General features: G+C 38.6%; 1 protein-coding gene across 2 annotated transcripts in view; it reads left to right on the top strand.

Annotated features, from left to right (window-relative positions):
• The window catches only part of SEC24D (SEC24 homolog D, COPII component), a 101,622-nt gene extending 89,110 nt beyond the window's left edge, over positions 1-12,512 (top strand). For both annotated transcript variants that reach the window (XM_045799079.2, XM_045799078.2), the window contains exons 21-23: positions 367-558; positions 3,094-3,183; positions 8,439-12,512. In XM_045799079.2, coding sequence (XP_045655035.2) covers positions 367-558; positions 3,094-3,183; positions 8,439-8,579 — 423 coding nt within the window. In that variant the 3' untranslated portion in view covers positions 8,580-12,512. The remainder of the gene's footprint in view (positions 1-366; positions 559-3,093; positions 3,184-8,438) is intronic.
• Positions 12,513-17,813: the final 5,301 nt, after the last annotated feature.

Below are 17,813 nucleotides of genomic sequence, written 5' to 3'. Positions count from 1 at the left end.
CTCTTCAGGCCTACCCAAAAGTTACCTTTCCAACAAGCCTTCTTATTTACAAGCCTTCTTCTATTTAAAGTTGTACCAGCAGCACCAACATACCCTATCCCACTTTCCCGCTTCTTTTCTTCATAGCACTTAACACCATTTAAAATTCAGTGTATTTTACTTATTTGTTGCCTCTTATTCCTTCCAAAAAAATGATTGGTGTGCTAGAACAGTTACTGTCTAATGACTAGAATAATGTCTGGCACATAGTAGGCATTCATTAAATAGGAAAGAAGGGAGGAGGGAGGTGAAAGGAAAAGGAGGAGAGAGGAAGAAAGGAAGAGAAGGATAGCAGACTTACTAATTCTCCTGCCTTTGCCTGCACAGCACACGTTAGACGTCAAAAGTACAACCCTACCTGCTGCTATTCGTTGCTCTGAGTCCCGTCTTTCAGAAGAAGGAATATTCTTATTGGCTAATGGTCTCAACATGTTCTTATGGTTAGGAGTTAGTAGCCCACCAGAACTGATCCAAGGAATATTTAACGTGCCATCTTTTGCACATGTTAGCACAGATATGGTGAGTATTTTTTTTTTCGTTGTTTTTGTGGTATTGTACAAAGTCTTAAATGTTTTGTGTTCATGCGCAACCACATATTACAAAGTAGAAAAAACAGTAAGGCATATAGTTCTTTATAAGAAAGAGAATTTAATGTTTTAATGAATAACAGTTAACTGGTATAAAGTTATTTGTATAAAGTATTATCAAACCACCAGAATATATGACTTTAAACAGAGATTGCCCAGCACTTCCAGATCATTTACTGTGTGTTCGTCACTGTGCCTTAAATACTTTAAATACATCATTCCATTTAATTCTCCTAACAAATCAGTGAGATGGATATTGTTATCAACATTTTATAGATGAATTGATTGAGGCTTGGAGACAAGTTCTTTCCGGCGGTCAGTAGCAGAGGTGGAGAGTAAATTCAGTTCTTATACTCTGTACTCTTCCTGGTGCTGAACTGCATATTCAAGAGAATGCAGAAATCTTTTATCCATGTTCAGCTACAGTCTTAGACTATGTCAGATTAATGAGTTGCAAAAACAATAATCTTACGAAAACAGGTTATATACCCCTTTGTTATAAATAAGTTATATACTCTCATTAAAAAGAGATTGTGGATTTGATATAAAATGAATACAAATGACTTTATTTGTAAAGTACCTTAGGGGGCGCCTGGGTGGCTCAGTCGTTAAGTGTCTGCCTTTGGCTCAGAGCCTGATCCCAGGGTCCTGGGATCGAACCCTGCATCGGGCTCCCTGCTCTGCTGGGAGCCTTCTTCTTCCTCTCCCACTCCCCCTGCTTGTGTTCCCTCTCTCGCTGGCTGTCTCTCTCCCTGTCAAATAAATAAGTAAAAAATCTTAAAAAAAAAAAAAAGTACCTTAGGAAAAAAACAGCAATTATCATTTGTTTGAGAGTCAACATTTATTGCAGGTCTTATTTATAGAGCATTTTTGCATGAGCACCATTGCTATGATGGTTATTGCCTTACTCTGCTTGGTGGTGGATTTCTTATGAATTCACATGTAGAACTCAGCAGGTAGTTTGTTCCCTGAGTCCTCACTGGTACAATGGTAAGATGAATTAAGTCTCGTTAATCCCTCAATTTCTGTTACGAAGGTAGATACATAATAACTTGGAAGAAGAGACAGGGTCAAAATTTCAGGCTTAGGTAGTCAGTTTATGGAGACGCATATCCATTATGAATGTCAAAAAAATATTTTTTAAGGAATTAAAGGTATCCACTTCCCATTAAGAAACTAGTTTTAAGATGAAGATTTAGAAATAGTACAAGATGTTTGCATGTGGTTCAAATTAAATGATCAGAAATGCAATTTTTAAAAGATAAAAAATTTAAGATTCAATATGCCAAGAGCTATGAATCTGAAGAATGCTTATATAAAATTTAAGGGAGTTTCCTCATTTGTCACAGTGTATTGTTGGAGTAAATGTTAAATGCATATTTGCTAAATTGAATGTTACATACGAAATCGCCAAAGTCTCTCTACCACAAAGCAGCAGATTCGTGGGTTTGTGCTTATAGCTTGTGCCTTCTCTCAACCTTCTTCAAAAAGTAAAACAAAAAGAAAAAAGAAAAGAAAAGACCACATGTCACTTTCATTAGAGACAGTCGGCACTTTGAAACATATATGTGAAGTATCCTTACGTTATTTGTTACAGAGAAAGATCTACCTTAATGTCAAAAAATTCATATAGGGGATCGAATGTGAATATAAATAATGAATTTTCTGCCTTTTTTCCCCCCAAAACTCCTGTGAAAAATGTTGGTTAGGATCTTTTTCTGAAACTTGTGACTTTGTGATAAAACCTTCTACCTCGCCTTTTCAATGGCTAAGTCACAGATGATGTATTAGCTCTTGATATCTGTTTTTTGAAAAATAAGCACTAGTGTTTTACTCTGTCTAATTGGAAGAAATGAAGTCCAGATCCTTCACGTCCCCATCCCCTGAAGGCCACATGCAGCTGGATGGCTATCTTTTATAAACCATTAGCCAGATTCCAGGGACATCTCAGGGGCCACATTCCCTTTGAGAAATCAGCATTTGATGGTTTGTCTTAATTTTGGAACAGTGGTATTTGGATGGGTTTTTCTAAACATGGTAATGGTTCACAGTCCTGCAATGGATCCAGTGCAGGAAAAAAGTACATCCTTTTCTCCCATCACAAAGGCTTGGAAGAGCCATCTTACAAAGGGATTAAACTTCATAGTGAATGATCCAAAGATATCCTTTGCATAAAACATATACCTGTTGTGTCATTTCAGTGATGTATATGTGTCAAATTCCAGAGAAGGATGTTTATTTTCAATAGACAGTTAATTGGTGGAAAGTGTGCCAATAAGAATGAATAATTTTTAGTGTGTTTTTTTTTTCACATTTTTAGTTTTTAGGTAAACAAACTAAGCCAACCAAATACATGGTGTAGAAGGATTTTTTTTTTTAACTTTAACAGTCTAATAATCTCATTGCAGCTTCTATCTAAATGTTATCAATTACACTGCAACTTAAACTTTGGTTTTCTTAAATTTAGACATTACTGCCTGAGGTTGGAAACCCATACTCTCAAACACTCAGAATGATAATGAGTATTATCCAACAAAAGAGGCCATATTCAATGAAGGTAAGAATGAGATTTTATTTTTTCCTTTCTTCAAGTGTTTATTTAAATTTCATTACAGACTTTAAATGCATGTCCTATATTTTTATAACATGATCTCTGATAGAAAACTCATACTAACCTCTAATGTATCTACCTACTCAACAGATGCAAACATAAAAAATAAATAAGTAAATAGGTATCACCACAGGTTGACCATGGGTTATTTTAGTAAGTGTTAACTTAGTAATCATGAAGAATTTCTTCATGGCGTAGTAGCAATTGATATCATTAACAGACTATGAAATGTCTGCCTTCAGTACTTAAAATTACTTAATTCTTGAACTATCATTCAGAGCATTTTTAAAATTTTATTTTTACAACTTTAGATTTGTGATCCCTGAGAAGTTTGTTATCCTAGCCCTTCTCAGCTGTTTAAACCTTCAAGTTTGAGGGAAAGATTATAAAATGTTATAACTCAGGAAAATTATGCCTTGTTACTATAAGTCCCACCCACTCACCTGTCTTCCTTCTCAAGCTCAATATTAGAGTCTCCTGGAGCTTGAAATGTACAGATGACGATGATGGTTTATTACTGTGATACTCCCTGCAAAGGTATAGGACACTCACCTGGAGGCAGGCCTCTACAACAAGCGGGGTATTAGGGGCCATTTTTCCCTGAAACGTAAATGGAATATTAATCTTAAGTCAACATCCTTAACTGTGAAAGATATTCTTGCATGCACACATCAACTGTAGGCAGAGCTGAGGTAAACTGAACTAATGAAGAGCTTTATAATCTCTAGGATGGCTGGGTGAACACAGAACATTTCTAGCACTGTTCTCATACCACACGGCATCTACTTGGGTTCAGTTTTAGGGTGAGACCTAGAGATGGCAGAGGAGGCTCACACCAAACACAGTCTTCATATGACACTCTATGAACGCCCTGGAGGCATGTAATGAAATCTAAGTTCTCGTGAAACAAAAATTGAAAACCACCGGTATAAGTGCACAGAAGTGATGATCCATCCACTTTCATCCCAGCTGCTGCCGCGGCGACCCCACCATGGCCCCATTTTCAGAGAAGAGCTAACTATGGAGATCACCCTTATGCTCAGGAGCCTCTCCTTTCAGGAAAAATAAAACCTGTCTCTCCTCTGCTTTCTCCCACCTGCTTTAATAGTGCATGTTAGCTGTAATAAGTCATATTGGCTTTATTTATAAAAATATCTGGGATAAGCGCTGAATATATGTGAATGAGAAATAAGCAGTTGCATGTTAAATAATTTTGGCTTGAATGCTTAAATCAAATTTTCTTATATGCCACTTGCAAATGTATCTGTTGTTTATAAGACTTCTTTGGCCTTTTCAAGGTACTATTAGTATAACAAATTTGAAAATCTAAAATCTACAGATGTTAGAGTTGAAAGGACTCTAGAAGACACCTGGTCCAGCCGCTGCCTTTCAGCTGCCTCCATCTAACAGATGTGAAAGTGAGGCTCGGAGGAGCTCACTCACTCGGTTACTGTCTCACAGCTAGATCAGGGCAGATAGAGGCCTAGCCCCGGCTGCTGAGTCCAGTGCACTTAGCATTATACCTTGGGCTCTCGCATTTGAAAATAGAACACACAAAGGAAATAAAAACACATTTATAGACTCTTTAAATCTTTTAAAGAGTCAAGATTGAAGAGGATGGGTCTAAAACTGGAATGGAAGGGTCAAGAACAGCAAAATCAAACCCAGAAGGCACTGGTGCCTTCTAGGTTATGCTAATTAGCTTTTTAGATAATTGACCCTTTTAGACCTCATCATTGTCTGCATGGTCTTACATACGTGGGAGAACAAAACAAAAAGATTTCTATCACAGGATATCTGGAAAGATTACCAAAATCAGATGTCTCACTGATAAATTCTAGTCGTGCCCTGCTCCAAGTTCTCTGTGTTTCAAGTGTTTGCCATTCATTTCTTCCTCATGTATTTTCTAGATTACTCCCCTCCCATTGGCTCCTTTCTAGTTTACAAGCCGTTCAAATCTACCTTCACTGAAGCTCCTGATTCTCCAAGATTCTGCTTCCCTTTTATTTCATTCTAAAAATTTGTATTAAATACTAGCAACATACCAGGCATTTCATCACCATGCTTCTTGAAAAAGCCATCTGTTAACTGCTTATATTCCCTTATTTCCATGTCTGCAGCTCTCTGAAATGGACAAACAGCTAAAGAAATTGATTCTAAATCCCTTTACAACAATTACAAAATTGAATGTTACCTCTTCCCTCAAATTTTCTCTTCTGTCAGCTTTCAAAATGTCATATTCTCATGATACTTCTTTCTTAACTGACCTTTTTCTTTGGATTCTTTTCATTTATCTGCCCCTTAAGAAGAGTTGGTGTTCTCCTAAGTTGTGTCTGTGACTGTCTTCTCATTCAGCTCATTCTTTTGGGCCATCGTAATCACTCTCATTATTTATCTATTTGTTGTGAGGCATACAATGAGAAATGAGAATGGCTTTTGAAGTGCATTGATTCTTTAAAGTGCCTGGTACTGTGGCCTAGAGAATAGAAACTGGGACTACTTGAGATAGTCAGTGCTTCCATGAAGAGGGTGCATAGGAGCCTGGGAGGGACACCAGCAATGATCGTTTTAATATTCTCTTCCCACTCTATAAGGTTATGTCCCTCCCTATAGAAATGTGAAGGGAGGGAGCTGATAAAATATGGATTCCCCAGTCCATCCCGGTATTTTTTCCTCTTAGTTGTGTGGTTTACTCCTTGAGGAGAAGACCACTAGCATGTCAAGACAGGTAAGATGCCTTGCCAGCACTTCCATGAATCTGCTTCCTGAGACCTTCCACCATACTTTCTATGTCATTCTGGAACTAGTAGTGGGTGGTTCAACTTTGTCTGTAGAGCTTCAAATGGTAGAGCCAGGATCTTTTTTTTAAAAAAAGATTTTATTTATTTGAGAGACAGAAACAGCATGAGCAGGGAGAGGGGCAGAGGGAGTGGGAGAAGCAGGCTCCCCGCTGAGCAGGGGGCCTGACGTGGGGCTCCATCCCGGACCCTGAGATCATGACCTGAGTCGAAATCAGATGTTTAAGCGACTGAGCCACCCAGGTGCCCTGAGTCAGGATATTTGTTATTTTACCATAAAGTTAAGTTTCTCCTTAGACTGAAATTCATTTCCTATTCTATTTCCCACCTCAGATCATAGCCAGACACCCTTCATCAAAGGAGATTTTACAGTGAGCACGGTAGGAAAATAACTAACCCAAGTGAATGGTAGCAATAGCATATTCTTCTCAGATGTATACTATGAACTTTCTCCCATTAATTTCCATAGAGAAATGAAATTCTAAAGAAATTGGAGCCTCAAATCCTTCCCTTCACAATGTCTTATTCTGCCCCGTCTCAGCCTGGGCTGTGTCACTGAGGCCAGACCCACATTGCAATAGCCCATCAGGGACAGTAGCAGAGTCGTAGGTGGGAGAAGGTAGCTACAGCACCCGGAAAAAGAAAATGGCCTTGGCTTCAGGCTCACCAGGGTGTAAGTCTTAATCTCTTTTGTAGAGGTTTCCATTGAAGGTTAGTTGTGCTTCTCCATGTTGCGGTGGAGGCGTGCCTGTCCACGCTGCTGTTCCAGTGCTGCGTCCCTGTGCCTGGCAATGACGCCTGAAAGCCAAGACGTCACACCTGTCCAAATCCACATAGATTCGCTGAGCTGTAGTGGTGGCACCAGCAGCTGTTGTATTTTTATCAGGTCAGGCGTGGTTTAAAGCTTATCAGCCTAGGGGCCAGGCCAAAATAACATAAAGGAAAGAAGGCAAATCGTGTTGACAGAATTATTCTACTTGATAACTAAAGCCAAAGTAGGGAGGGCCAGGCCCTCCTAACCAAAATGGAATGTACTTTCCTCACTGCAGCTGATAACTGCAGACCTTTCTGGTGGTTTCACCAGGTGAGAGGAAGTGAGAGGGTGCCATGAAGCAGGCAGGGAGACATTGTTTTGTATGCGTGCTCCATTACCTCCACTCAGCGCTCAATAGATAACAAAGTCTGACCATCAGTAGAAGACAAATTCTGACCATTCAGATCATCATCTCTGGCTTCCTGAGAACAGGAGTGAGTAAGTAAGGACCAGGAAGGGCTCCAAGTGTTCATGCCAAGGCTGCCCCCTTCTGGGCTTCTTTCCCATGCACCTCTTCCCCTAGAGCAGCTTCGTCCAATAATGCAAGCTGCATATGGAATTCTGCATTTCCTAGTAGCCCTGTTAAAAATGTAGAAAAGTCATTTTAGTAATATATTATTAACCCAGTATATCCAAAGTATTTCCACATAGATAAGCAGTTAGTTTTGCATTTTCTTTTTCTCAAAGTCTTAGAAATCCATTGCGTATTTTACATTTACAGCACAGCCCATTTCGGACTAGCCATGTTTCAAGTGTTCGATAATCACATGTCACTGGTGGCTGCGGTACTGGACAGCATGGCCCTAGATGATTGTTACAAGCAGGGAACAAGAGTCCCCTGTGCAGTCCACCTCTGTAGCACCTCTCAATTGTGTTTCTTTTTTCTTTTCTTTTTTTAGTAGGTTCCATGCCCAACATGGGGCTTAAACTCATGACACTGAGATCAAGGGTCACATGGTCTACCCATGTAGCACCTCTCAAATCTCTTCCCTTTCCACCTTTACTGCCCTGTAATTCAGATCCTGATCAACTCCCACCTCGATGCCTCCAGCTGCTTCCTTTCGAGTTTCTCTCATCTCATAGGGCATTCTGTATGCTACCAGTTAATTCACATTGTCTGGGCAGCACTTTCACTGGACCCAATTCCTACAAAAGCTCAGACTCATTTAGGTGGTTTGTCCCTCCTTCCACTGACTTTAAGATTGTTAATTCACATGCCAGCCATGTCTGTCTTTGGTACATGGTACCTGGCACCCCATTATGGAATGCTCTCTAACCCCACCCCACCTCCATCCTTAAGGAAATCCTGCCTTACCCTTTAAGGCTCAAGTGATCGTTATTACCATTGTGAAGCCTTTTCCATAGTGCTTTGCCTATATTTCATTGTTGCCACTTACAATTATATGTCTTGGGTTTTTATGGTTCTGGGGTCAGTGCGTCCCTCCACTCTGGATAATAGGCACTTTCCCATCATCCTCCAAGGCCTCACACACAGTGGACATTACGTAATTTTGGTGAAATATAAGCATACAAAATTGAGCCACATTCAGAGAATGTTTATAACCACCCACCTTGTTATTTTTTCCTAGCTGACAATAGTAAAGCAGCGGGAGCAGCCAGAAATGGTTTTCCGACAGTTCCTTGTAGAAGACAAAGGACTTTATGGAGGATCGTCTTATGTGGATTTCCTTTGTTGTGTTCACAAAGAGATCTGCCAACTGCTTAATTAATTGAATCTTCTCTTGTTGTTGTTGTTGTTGCATTTCTAAGGAGATAATCTCCTTCTTGGTGCCTAAGTCTCCAGATGATAACAGGCTAGTTTTGATTTCTTGCTCATTTTCAAAATAGCTTTCCAGGACAATATTTAGGACTTCAGCTTTGGTGCTCAGGTATAAAGTCAGTGAGGGTACAGTTGTACCTTTTAAAGGGAACAGTCTATTTCTGATTGCACAATTTTTAACTGTTGAAAGTGATACAGTTTGCATTTTCATGAAAGGCATAGTTTACAGAACTGTAGACATTCTCAATTTTCTTTCTTTGTGTTAGACATATAAATTATTTTTCAAAATGTATAGATTTGGGGTAAACAGTTGTCTTGGCTCTCCCATTTGCAGTGAGGGATAAAAAAAACAATTTTTACATTATACTTAATTTTTTTAAACCATGTAACACCCATTGAACATGTTTTTCAACTTAAGGTTTGCATAGCAGACTTTTAATGGCCTTGGAATCTATTTGGTAGAACAGTTTGTGTTCTACGTTTTGTTTTGTTTTGTTTTTCGTAATTATATGTTGTGTATGTTAAAACTATTTTCCAGTTGTTGTTTTGTCTATAAAACTGTCTTTATCTATATTCTTAATGGTTCTCTGTACAATTTTGAGGGTTTCTACCTGTATATAATGGATATTAACCAGTATCAATAAATCACTTCATATGCTCTTACTCAACAGGTAGAAATTTTTTAGGTATTTTGAGATTTTAAGAAGAAGGGTAGTACTCAGTGTCTTGGGAAAAAGTTGTTTAAGTGGTTCACTAAGAACAAATTGGGAAAACTAAAAATTTTTTTTTTGAGGGTTGGGAAGTGTTAAGTGAATGAATCAATCTAGGAAATATCAGAGACAATGTACTTGAGAAATGCATTTTTTAAAATTCTTTAATATGTCCTTGTGGGCAGAATAATAGAAATGGCTATATGAGACCATTATTAATGAATATATATAAACCTAGGAGGGTGGTTTTGACTGGTGTGACACAGGCATCTGTCCTGTATCTGCCCTGTTCAACTTTGATATCAGTGATATGAATAAATAATAAGTATATTGAGTACATATAATGTCCTAATAACTGCACCACGTGTTTTACGAACATTTATTCCTCATGGTCACCCCAGTTTTATTACCAGCCCCATTTGCAGATGAAGAAATAGACTTGAAGGGATTAAATCAGGACCTGTCTACAATTACACAGCTAGTAAGGTTAATTTACAAATTAGTAGATATCATGAAATTGAGTAGAATAAGAAATATACTAACAAGATTAAAATCTCTTCCCATGTTAGCCAACTGGCATGATGTTTCAGATCGACTTGGATGAGTTTAACAAGAAGAAATGTACAATCCTGAACTTGTATCCAAAAAAATGCACATGCAGATGCTCCTTGGAAACAACCGAACTTAAGAAAGAACTGAGGGAGTTCATCAGCATGAATCTATAGTGAGAGAAAAGCAAATGGAATCTCACGTTACTCTGTTACAAGGATAGCCTGTCAGACGAGTATAGCAATGGCCCTACTCTACTCTGTGTTGAGACCACACCTAGATGAGTATCCGTTCTAGGTACCATGCTCTGCGTGAACTAGAAGCCCAGAGCACATTCCTTTATTCACTTGAAGATAGTTTAAGGATTGTTCCATGTGTTCCCTAGGGTGTAAAACCAGAACCAATACATAGAAGTGACAAGGTGCTGCACAATTGAAAGAAGAACCTTCTAAGTAATGAGGTGCTCAAAGAATGTGCCGTTGTATGAAGTAGTATGTTCTAATTTAAATATTGCACATCTTCTGTGTGCCAGGCACTAAGCCCTTTACTGGAGAGACAGATAGCAGTGAGCAGCACAAACAAAACCCCTGCCATCTTTACAATTACGGTAGTTTTCATAAATGCTGTGACATACTATAGCATTTTATTTTTTCGTATATATAAATTTTATATGTATACATTTATATATGTAAATTATTGTATATAAATTATTATATATATAATATATATAAATAAAATCAGGGATATATGACCTAGTCTAGCTAGGGGGCAAGGTCTAGTCAGTAAAGATTTCCCATTAGTTATTTTGAAGCTGGGACCTGAAAGAATTAGTAGACATTAGGCAGGTAACTGAGAGAATTGGTAAATATTCCAGCAGAGGGAAAAAGATGCATGAAGGCTCAGAGTGTGACCGAGCATGTATTACCCTTTCAATAAACTTGAAGAACTTAAACTTAGCTGGAACTTCCTAGGGAGAGACAATGTGGCAAAAGATAAAGCAGGAGGAATGGGAAGAATGAGTCCTGGTCAAGGGGGAGTTTGGATTTAATCCTAAAGGTAAAGTCAGGACATTCAAACTGACTTCAGTTAAGAGTGACAGGATATTCTTTAAGATTACTTGGCGCTTGTAAGATGGTAGAACTAGAAGCAGAGAGACCATATGGGAGGTTGAGTAGTCCACTTGAGTGTATGGCGGCCTGCACCAAAATTACGGGTTTTGACAGAAGGGGCTAAGGAGGAGTTAAAGTTAGGGAGAAGAAAGTGTCTGAAAATGATTTCTGCTTTGGGCAGCTGGGTAGACAGACTGTTCCCACAGAGAGGAAGCGCCGGAGTAGAGGCTGACTGTGTGTACGTGTGCACCTCGGTGTGGGGTGTACAAGAGGTACCAGTTTACATTTGTACGTGTTGAGGTAGCTTGCAAACCATGCAAGTGAGAGAAACTGTAGCACCTAAAAATATGGGCCTGAGGCTCAGGAGAGAGCTCTGGGCTGGAAATTTGCAAGTCATCTATCTACAGAGAAAAAGAAATAGCACAAATAGATGAAAAAACCCAGGGCAATTCTGTAGTGAGAGGGCAGCAAATCCCTGAGACAATGAAGTGGAAACCTCAGGAGACTGGGGAGAAGGGCCAGAGAAGTTAAGATGGAAAACCTGGCAAGAGGACATCACAGAACCAAGGTAAGAGGGGTGCCTGGAGAGAGTGGGCAGCCAAGTTACAGCTTCCCCAAAGGGAAGTTAAAGATAAAATGTATGTTGGAATTAGTAAAAAGGCCATGGGTGAGTTTGGTGAGGACAGTTTTACAGGATTGATGAACTTGCATGCTAGATTGGAATATGTTGAGCAATGGGAGTTAGGGGAGGCAACTCAAGAAGGGGATGAGAGTCACAGAGCAAGGACAGGATTTCTTATTTTAAGACAGTCAGGGATTTGACATCTAAATGCTGGTGGAAAGAAGCCAGTATTATGTTGGAAAAATAAATAGTAGCAGTACTGTTTCGTCAACTCCAAAAAAATGTTGAAGACCAAAGACAGAGAAAAAATATTTAAAAGAGTAAGACTCTTGGAAGACAGAATATACTGCAGAGTACAAGTGGAGATTAGCTTTCAATGGGAAAAGAAACCCAATATATAATGGAAATGCTTCAATGAATCCTGAAGGACCACTTGCCAAAAATGGTGAGTGCTATTCCATGGTGTTTGGAAATAGTACAACCCCTCCCTCAAACCTTGAGAAGCAGGAGAGCATAATGGGCTCGGGAACCATTGACAGGGGTTTCTATACCAGCTCCACCCTGAAATGGAACTTCAGGGCAAGTTGAAACCTTTCTGTGCCTTGGTTTCCTCCTCACTTGTTTCAAGGATTAAGTTAGTAAGTGTAAAGTGCTTAGAATAGTTTCTGACCCACAGTGCTGTTTAAGTGTTCATTGCCGTTATTTTATTAGTATTTTTTTATTAAACCTGCTAAAGATCATGGAAACTAGGACTAATCTGACTCCTAATTGTATTTGCTTTTATGTTGTATCTTAACTGATAGCCTCAAAATCAAGCTATCTTTAAATGCTATAGAAATGTCCAATTAAAAGATGGTTTCAGAGATGAAAATAAACGTATCAATATGAGAAAACTGTAGCCTAAGCTGCTTTAAAGTGTTAAAAACCAAAACTTCAGTAAAATATAAGCCAAAGATAAGAATTTATATTTTGTATTTGGATGAACCATTATGAAAAAATAAGAGTTTACTCAAAAGAAGGCACATCTTTGAGGAAGTTACTAAAGGGGACTACCTTCACTTCTGCAAGTCTAACCTAATGACAGGAGATGGAGAATAATTAGGCATGGTATGTTAATATTTTTTTAATGTTCAGTCAGATGGGAACATGTTTCTTTATTGATAAAACAATGAAGAGTAAGGATCAAATTTTTAGATCATGTTTTGGAATATGGAAAGAAAAAGGAGATTGAACTTCAGCTCCACTAGGAGGCATTATACACTAAAGTGTCTGAAACCTTTCTGAAAGGTTGGTCAATAATCCTCCAGAAAAGGCAATTCTTTGGGGAGAATTGACTTTGTAAATTCTAATTGCTGAAAACACAGGTGTAATCCTGACTAAACTGGATAAAAAGAAAAAAAATCTCAGTGGAAAAAGGCAATAAAAATCCCTTAGTCATCATCTCTTATGGATTTTCTTGGCCTCTTCTTGAGACACGGGTAAGAAGCTTAGTCCTGCCCTAAGCAGCCACTTATGAACAGTTTTGTTTGTGAGAAAATTATATTTAGCACATTTTTTTCCCTGAAATGTTTCCTTTTGGTGCCAGCTCGCTCACTTTTTTGAGGCCACAGGTGAAGTCTTCCTTCACTTGATGGCAGTTCTCAGAGTTTAAAGCTACCACATAGTCCAGTTGTGTCCCTTCCAGGCCAAACCCTCCCAATTCCCAGAGCATGTCCTTGTAAACATGATTTCCAGAGCCATTGTTATCCAAACTTAATTTATGAAAATCCACAGGTTTTTGTAAGATTTTATTTATTTATTTGAGAGAGAGAGAGAGAGCAAGAGCAAGGGCAGGGGCAGAGGGAGAAGCAGATTCCCAGCTGAGCAGGGAGCCCTACGGAGGGTTGTATCCCAGAACCCTGAGATCATGACCTGAGCTGAAGGCAGATGCTTAATGGACTGAGCCACCCAGGTGCCCCCGTGAAAATCCAGTTTTTTGTTTTCTTTTTTAAGATTTTATTTATTTATTTATTTGACAGAAAGCGTGAGCAGGGTGGAGGGTCAGAGTGAGAGGGAGAAGTAGACTGCCCGCTGAGCAGGGAGCCCAACATGTGGGATTGATCCCAGGACTCTGAGATCATGACCTGAGCCAAAGGCAGACGCTTAACCGAGTGAGCCATCCAGGCACCCCTGTAAATCCAGTTTTAACTCACATAAAGAACAAAGTCAATTTGGGGAAGCAGAATGACTGGTATCTAGTTAAGGAAATTATCATTGCAACAATAGTGACCACAGATGGTCTCAAGAGTACATGAGTTGTGCAAAATATTTCAGGGTGTACTTTTTTGGATAACATTAAAAAATTGTTACCTGGCATACATCTAAAACTCTTTTGCAATAGATTTTCAATTGTTAGATATTTTATATAAGACTAGTTTCTTAAGTCCCTATTTTTCAAACAGGTATTTCTTGAGTCCATGAAAAACTGTTTCTTTAAATATATGTTATTCATGTTTAAAAAATACAGTTTTAGGCTATACCATGGGGTTTAGGTTAATGTTACCCAATTAATGTTTTAAGGGTCCAATATGCCTATTTGGAAAAAAGGTTATTACATTATGAATTAGGGCAAAGCAGATTTAGCAGATACGAATTTACAATAAACTCTCTAGTGTGCAAAAAAAAAAAAAGTCATGTTTTAAAAATCAGCCTAATTGAATGGGAACGTCTACTTCATAGGACTGGCAGGGATGCTCTACCACCTTCGGCTCACACTGATGACTAGCGTCAAGGCCCTGAATTCCAGGGCTTCTCTGCTTCCAGTGTGCTTGTGGGAGATGAATGTCTAGGGACGGACACTTTCCTAGTCATTCAGCTATTTCTCTCCCTGAGGCATAGTTATTGGTCAGCAGCAGTTTCCCAAAACTCCTGAGTGCCGAGTGCCCCCCTAAGCTAATCCTCAACTTCCCTGTCTTCTCTCAAGCAACCCACTCCTAGTTCCACCATTACTTATAGGAGGGATGTAGTCTTTTTACTTAGGCTGTTATTAACAAAGTGATTCAGATGTAGTTAAACTGTTTTCCTTACTTTATAGGTTACATTTGGTAGAAAGAACATTTATAACCTGAGGAAAGAATCAGGTTCTTAAAAGTCAGATGAGAGAAAATTCATTCTATAAATCTGCTGATAAGTGGTAAGTCAGTGGAAATTACTTTGTTGCCTGAGCCTCAAAAATGTTCTCGAGAGAAAAAAAAATGTTCTTATTAGAAAAACACAGTCCTCTTATATAGCTGAGAAAGCACCAGCAGAAGGGAAAAGAAGTGGAAAGAGAAGGATATTAAAAATCCTCTGGGCGTTACTTCCAATTACTAAGCAAGCAAAGGAGTAAAGGACTATTTATTTATTAGGCACTTACTATATGCCATACATTAAAAGCTCAGAAAGCACATTGCTGCCTTTTTATAAATGACAAAGACTAGTTTCTGAGAGCACAAGCAGCAGGGTTGTAGTCAGGACTAACTGAGCAGACAAAGGCAGGTACCTCTGGCAGTCTTGCACTTGATGTGGGACAACTGAACGCAGTCCAAAGCGGGAATGTTCCCCAGAGGTTCTAATGCCATCCTGATCCAGTGTCTCGTTGGCCTCATCTCAGGAGGGGATGGGATTTAAGATTCAGGAAATGAGGTGGCTCATAAACTTATATTTGTGCTTATATTTGCTTAAATTTTGCTTTGAAATTACTTTTATAGATACTATATTCTTAATTATGATGATTCCCCCCTTATCAGTGATTTTGCTTTCCATGGTTTCAGTTACTTGAGGTCAGTCATGGTCCGGAAGCAGATGATCCTCCCCTGACGTACTGTCGGGCCAATAGTAGCCTAACATTACATTACAACGCCTATGTCACTCACCCACTTCATCTCATCACATAGGCATTTTAACATCTCAAGTCATCATGAGAAGGGTGAGCGTAGTACAATAAGATATTTTGAGAAAGACCACATTCACTTAACTTTTATTAGAGTATACTGTCATAATTGTTCTATTATTATTGTTCATCTCTTAGCATACATAATTTATAAACTGAACTGTATTCACAGGTATGTATGTATAGGAAAAAACTTAGTATATACAGCATTTGGTACTCTCCCTGGTTTCGGGCATCCACTGAGGTCTTGGGACATATCCCCCATGGATAAGGGGGTACTACTATATGCTTAACGTTTTTTTTTTTTTTTTTTTTCAGTAAGACACAACAGTAGAAAAGTAAGCTATAATCTCGAGCTCCTATTTACCAGGCATTTAAGCCTAGCTTTTTGGACAAGGCCAAATAATCCATCCACCTGTGTAGTTTATATGAATTATGACCAATATTATTACATTAAAAACCTCTCCTTTACTAAATATTAAAGTATGTATCTACCCAGAAGTTGTCTTGAGAAGCATAAACCTATAAAATGACAGCAAATTCTGTAAGACATTTAGGCAATTGCCTTAGTAACTCAACCAGTATAAACTACTAATCTGGCTATCTCTGAACAAAACTGATTTTTTGGTCCTCTGCTTTAAGAAGACAAAACAAAACAGAACAGTGTAGTTACTCTTTTATGATATTAACAACTGTAACTGTAAATTAAAAACTCGTATAGGTATGGGATTCTATAAAAGGTGTGTTTTGTGACAACACAGGCCTAGATCTCTACACTTTCTCCCAGTGGACAAATGTTTGCAGTCACGTCACTGTTTGCCACTTTAAAATATTGGTCCACATCTGCGATTTTCTATGAATGTTCCCAAGTACATCAACTGCATCACACGCTTCCAAAGCTGTTGGTTTCCTGTTCCAATTGAGTAACCTTTTCTCCTCCTCTTTTAATAAATTTGGTCACTGGTGGTTACAGACCAAAATAGATATGCAGGCAGGATTTATTTAGCTAGCCAAACTAATTTTAGCAAAAGGAAATGATGTAGCAGAGGACACAAATTTAATTGCCAACATCTGAAAATCAGGGAGATTTCACATGGATAGCTCAAACTTACCGTTCCCTGAGGGGTGACGAGGTAGAGCTGAGTAGTGACGTCCACCTTACCCAGGGTACGAGCTCTCCTGTCCCCCCACCTTTCTCTCTAGTCTCCATGGGCCTGAGATCAAGTCAGTGGCTATTTATTAAAGTGCTCTGTGCTGCCCTGCTTTTCTGAGACAGGACTTGAAAGAACCCATCAAACTGGGAAAACAGATGAGATAAATGAAAGGAAATATTCCCGTGTTTAATATGCAAACAAAATATGTCAAAAAAAGGTAATTATTCCACTATAAAACAAACTCATAGCTTGCTTCACCAATTTGTATTATATGCTTGGTTCCTGTATGCATTTTATATTGTTGACCTCTAGAGTCTCCATTATTGAGAATTATTTTTGGAAAAAACCTACCTTATCCAATTTCACTGTTTATTAGCACCTCCAGTCATAGAAACAGTAAGTGTAACACATATACAAACCGATCATTTTAACATTTTGTCTAATATTGGAAAGAGGGTTTGCTGGAAAAGAATTATCTAGATTAAATGAGGTCGTTTTCTCTGTGCACTATAGCTAGCAGTGTTTGCATCTAAGTAAATGATAGAGGCCTGTGAGCAGGAACAATGTGGCTTTTCCAGAAACGGAGTCTTCCACGGCTGGGAAGTCCTAGATTTATAGCTTTAGAACTGACTGACTACATATACTTGAGACCCAAGCTAAAGTTCAGGCCCTATCACCAAATATCAAAGACAGGATAATGCTAAAAATCCTACGTGGACCCCAAGATTATAGAATTGTTCTAAGAAAGGCCCTTCTTATAAGCAAAAGTTTGTTTTTAATAGCCCACAAAAATTATAAGACACTTTTAGATCAAAAACTACTATTTAGAATGAGCCCCACTGGGCCATAATTCTGTCAAGGCAATAAAGATTAAACAAATCAGAAAAAATCTGGAACTGCACTTCAAAGACCAAATCCTATGTAGTTAAATTCAGGATGAAAGCAGTGCAGGTTTTAAAATAAGCTGCTGAAACTAATCAGAAAGTTGTAATTTAGCAATTAAAATGAGTAGGAAGTATTGTGGAAGACATAAAAAGGAGTCATTCCTAGTAACAGCCATGACACAGGACCCCAGCTACGGATAAGATGCTAACAGGCAGGCATCTCGCCATTAAAACTCCATCAACTTA

Source organism: Ursus americanus, chromosome 13, assembly GCF_024610735.1.
Source record: "Ursus americanus isolate L20-20 chromosome 13, mUrsAme1.1.p, whole genome shotgun sequence".
NCBI classification, from domain to species: Eukaryota; Metazoa; Chordata; class Mammalia; order Carnivora; family Ursidae; genus Ursus; species Ursus americanus.
The sequence above is the reverse complement of the archived record's forward strand: the minus strand, read 5'-3'. Positions and strand labels throughout refer to the sequence as shown.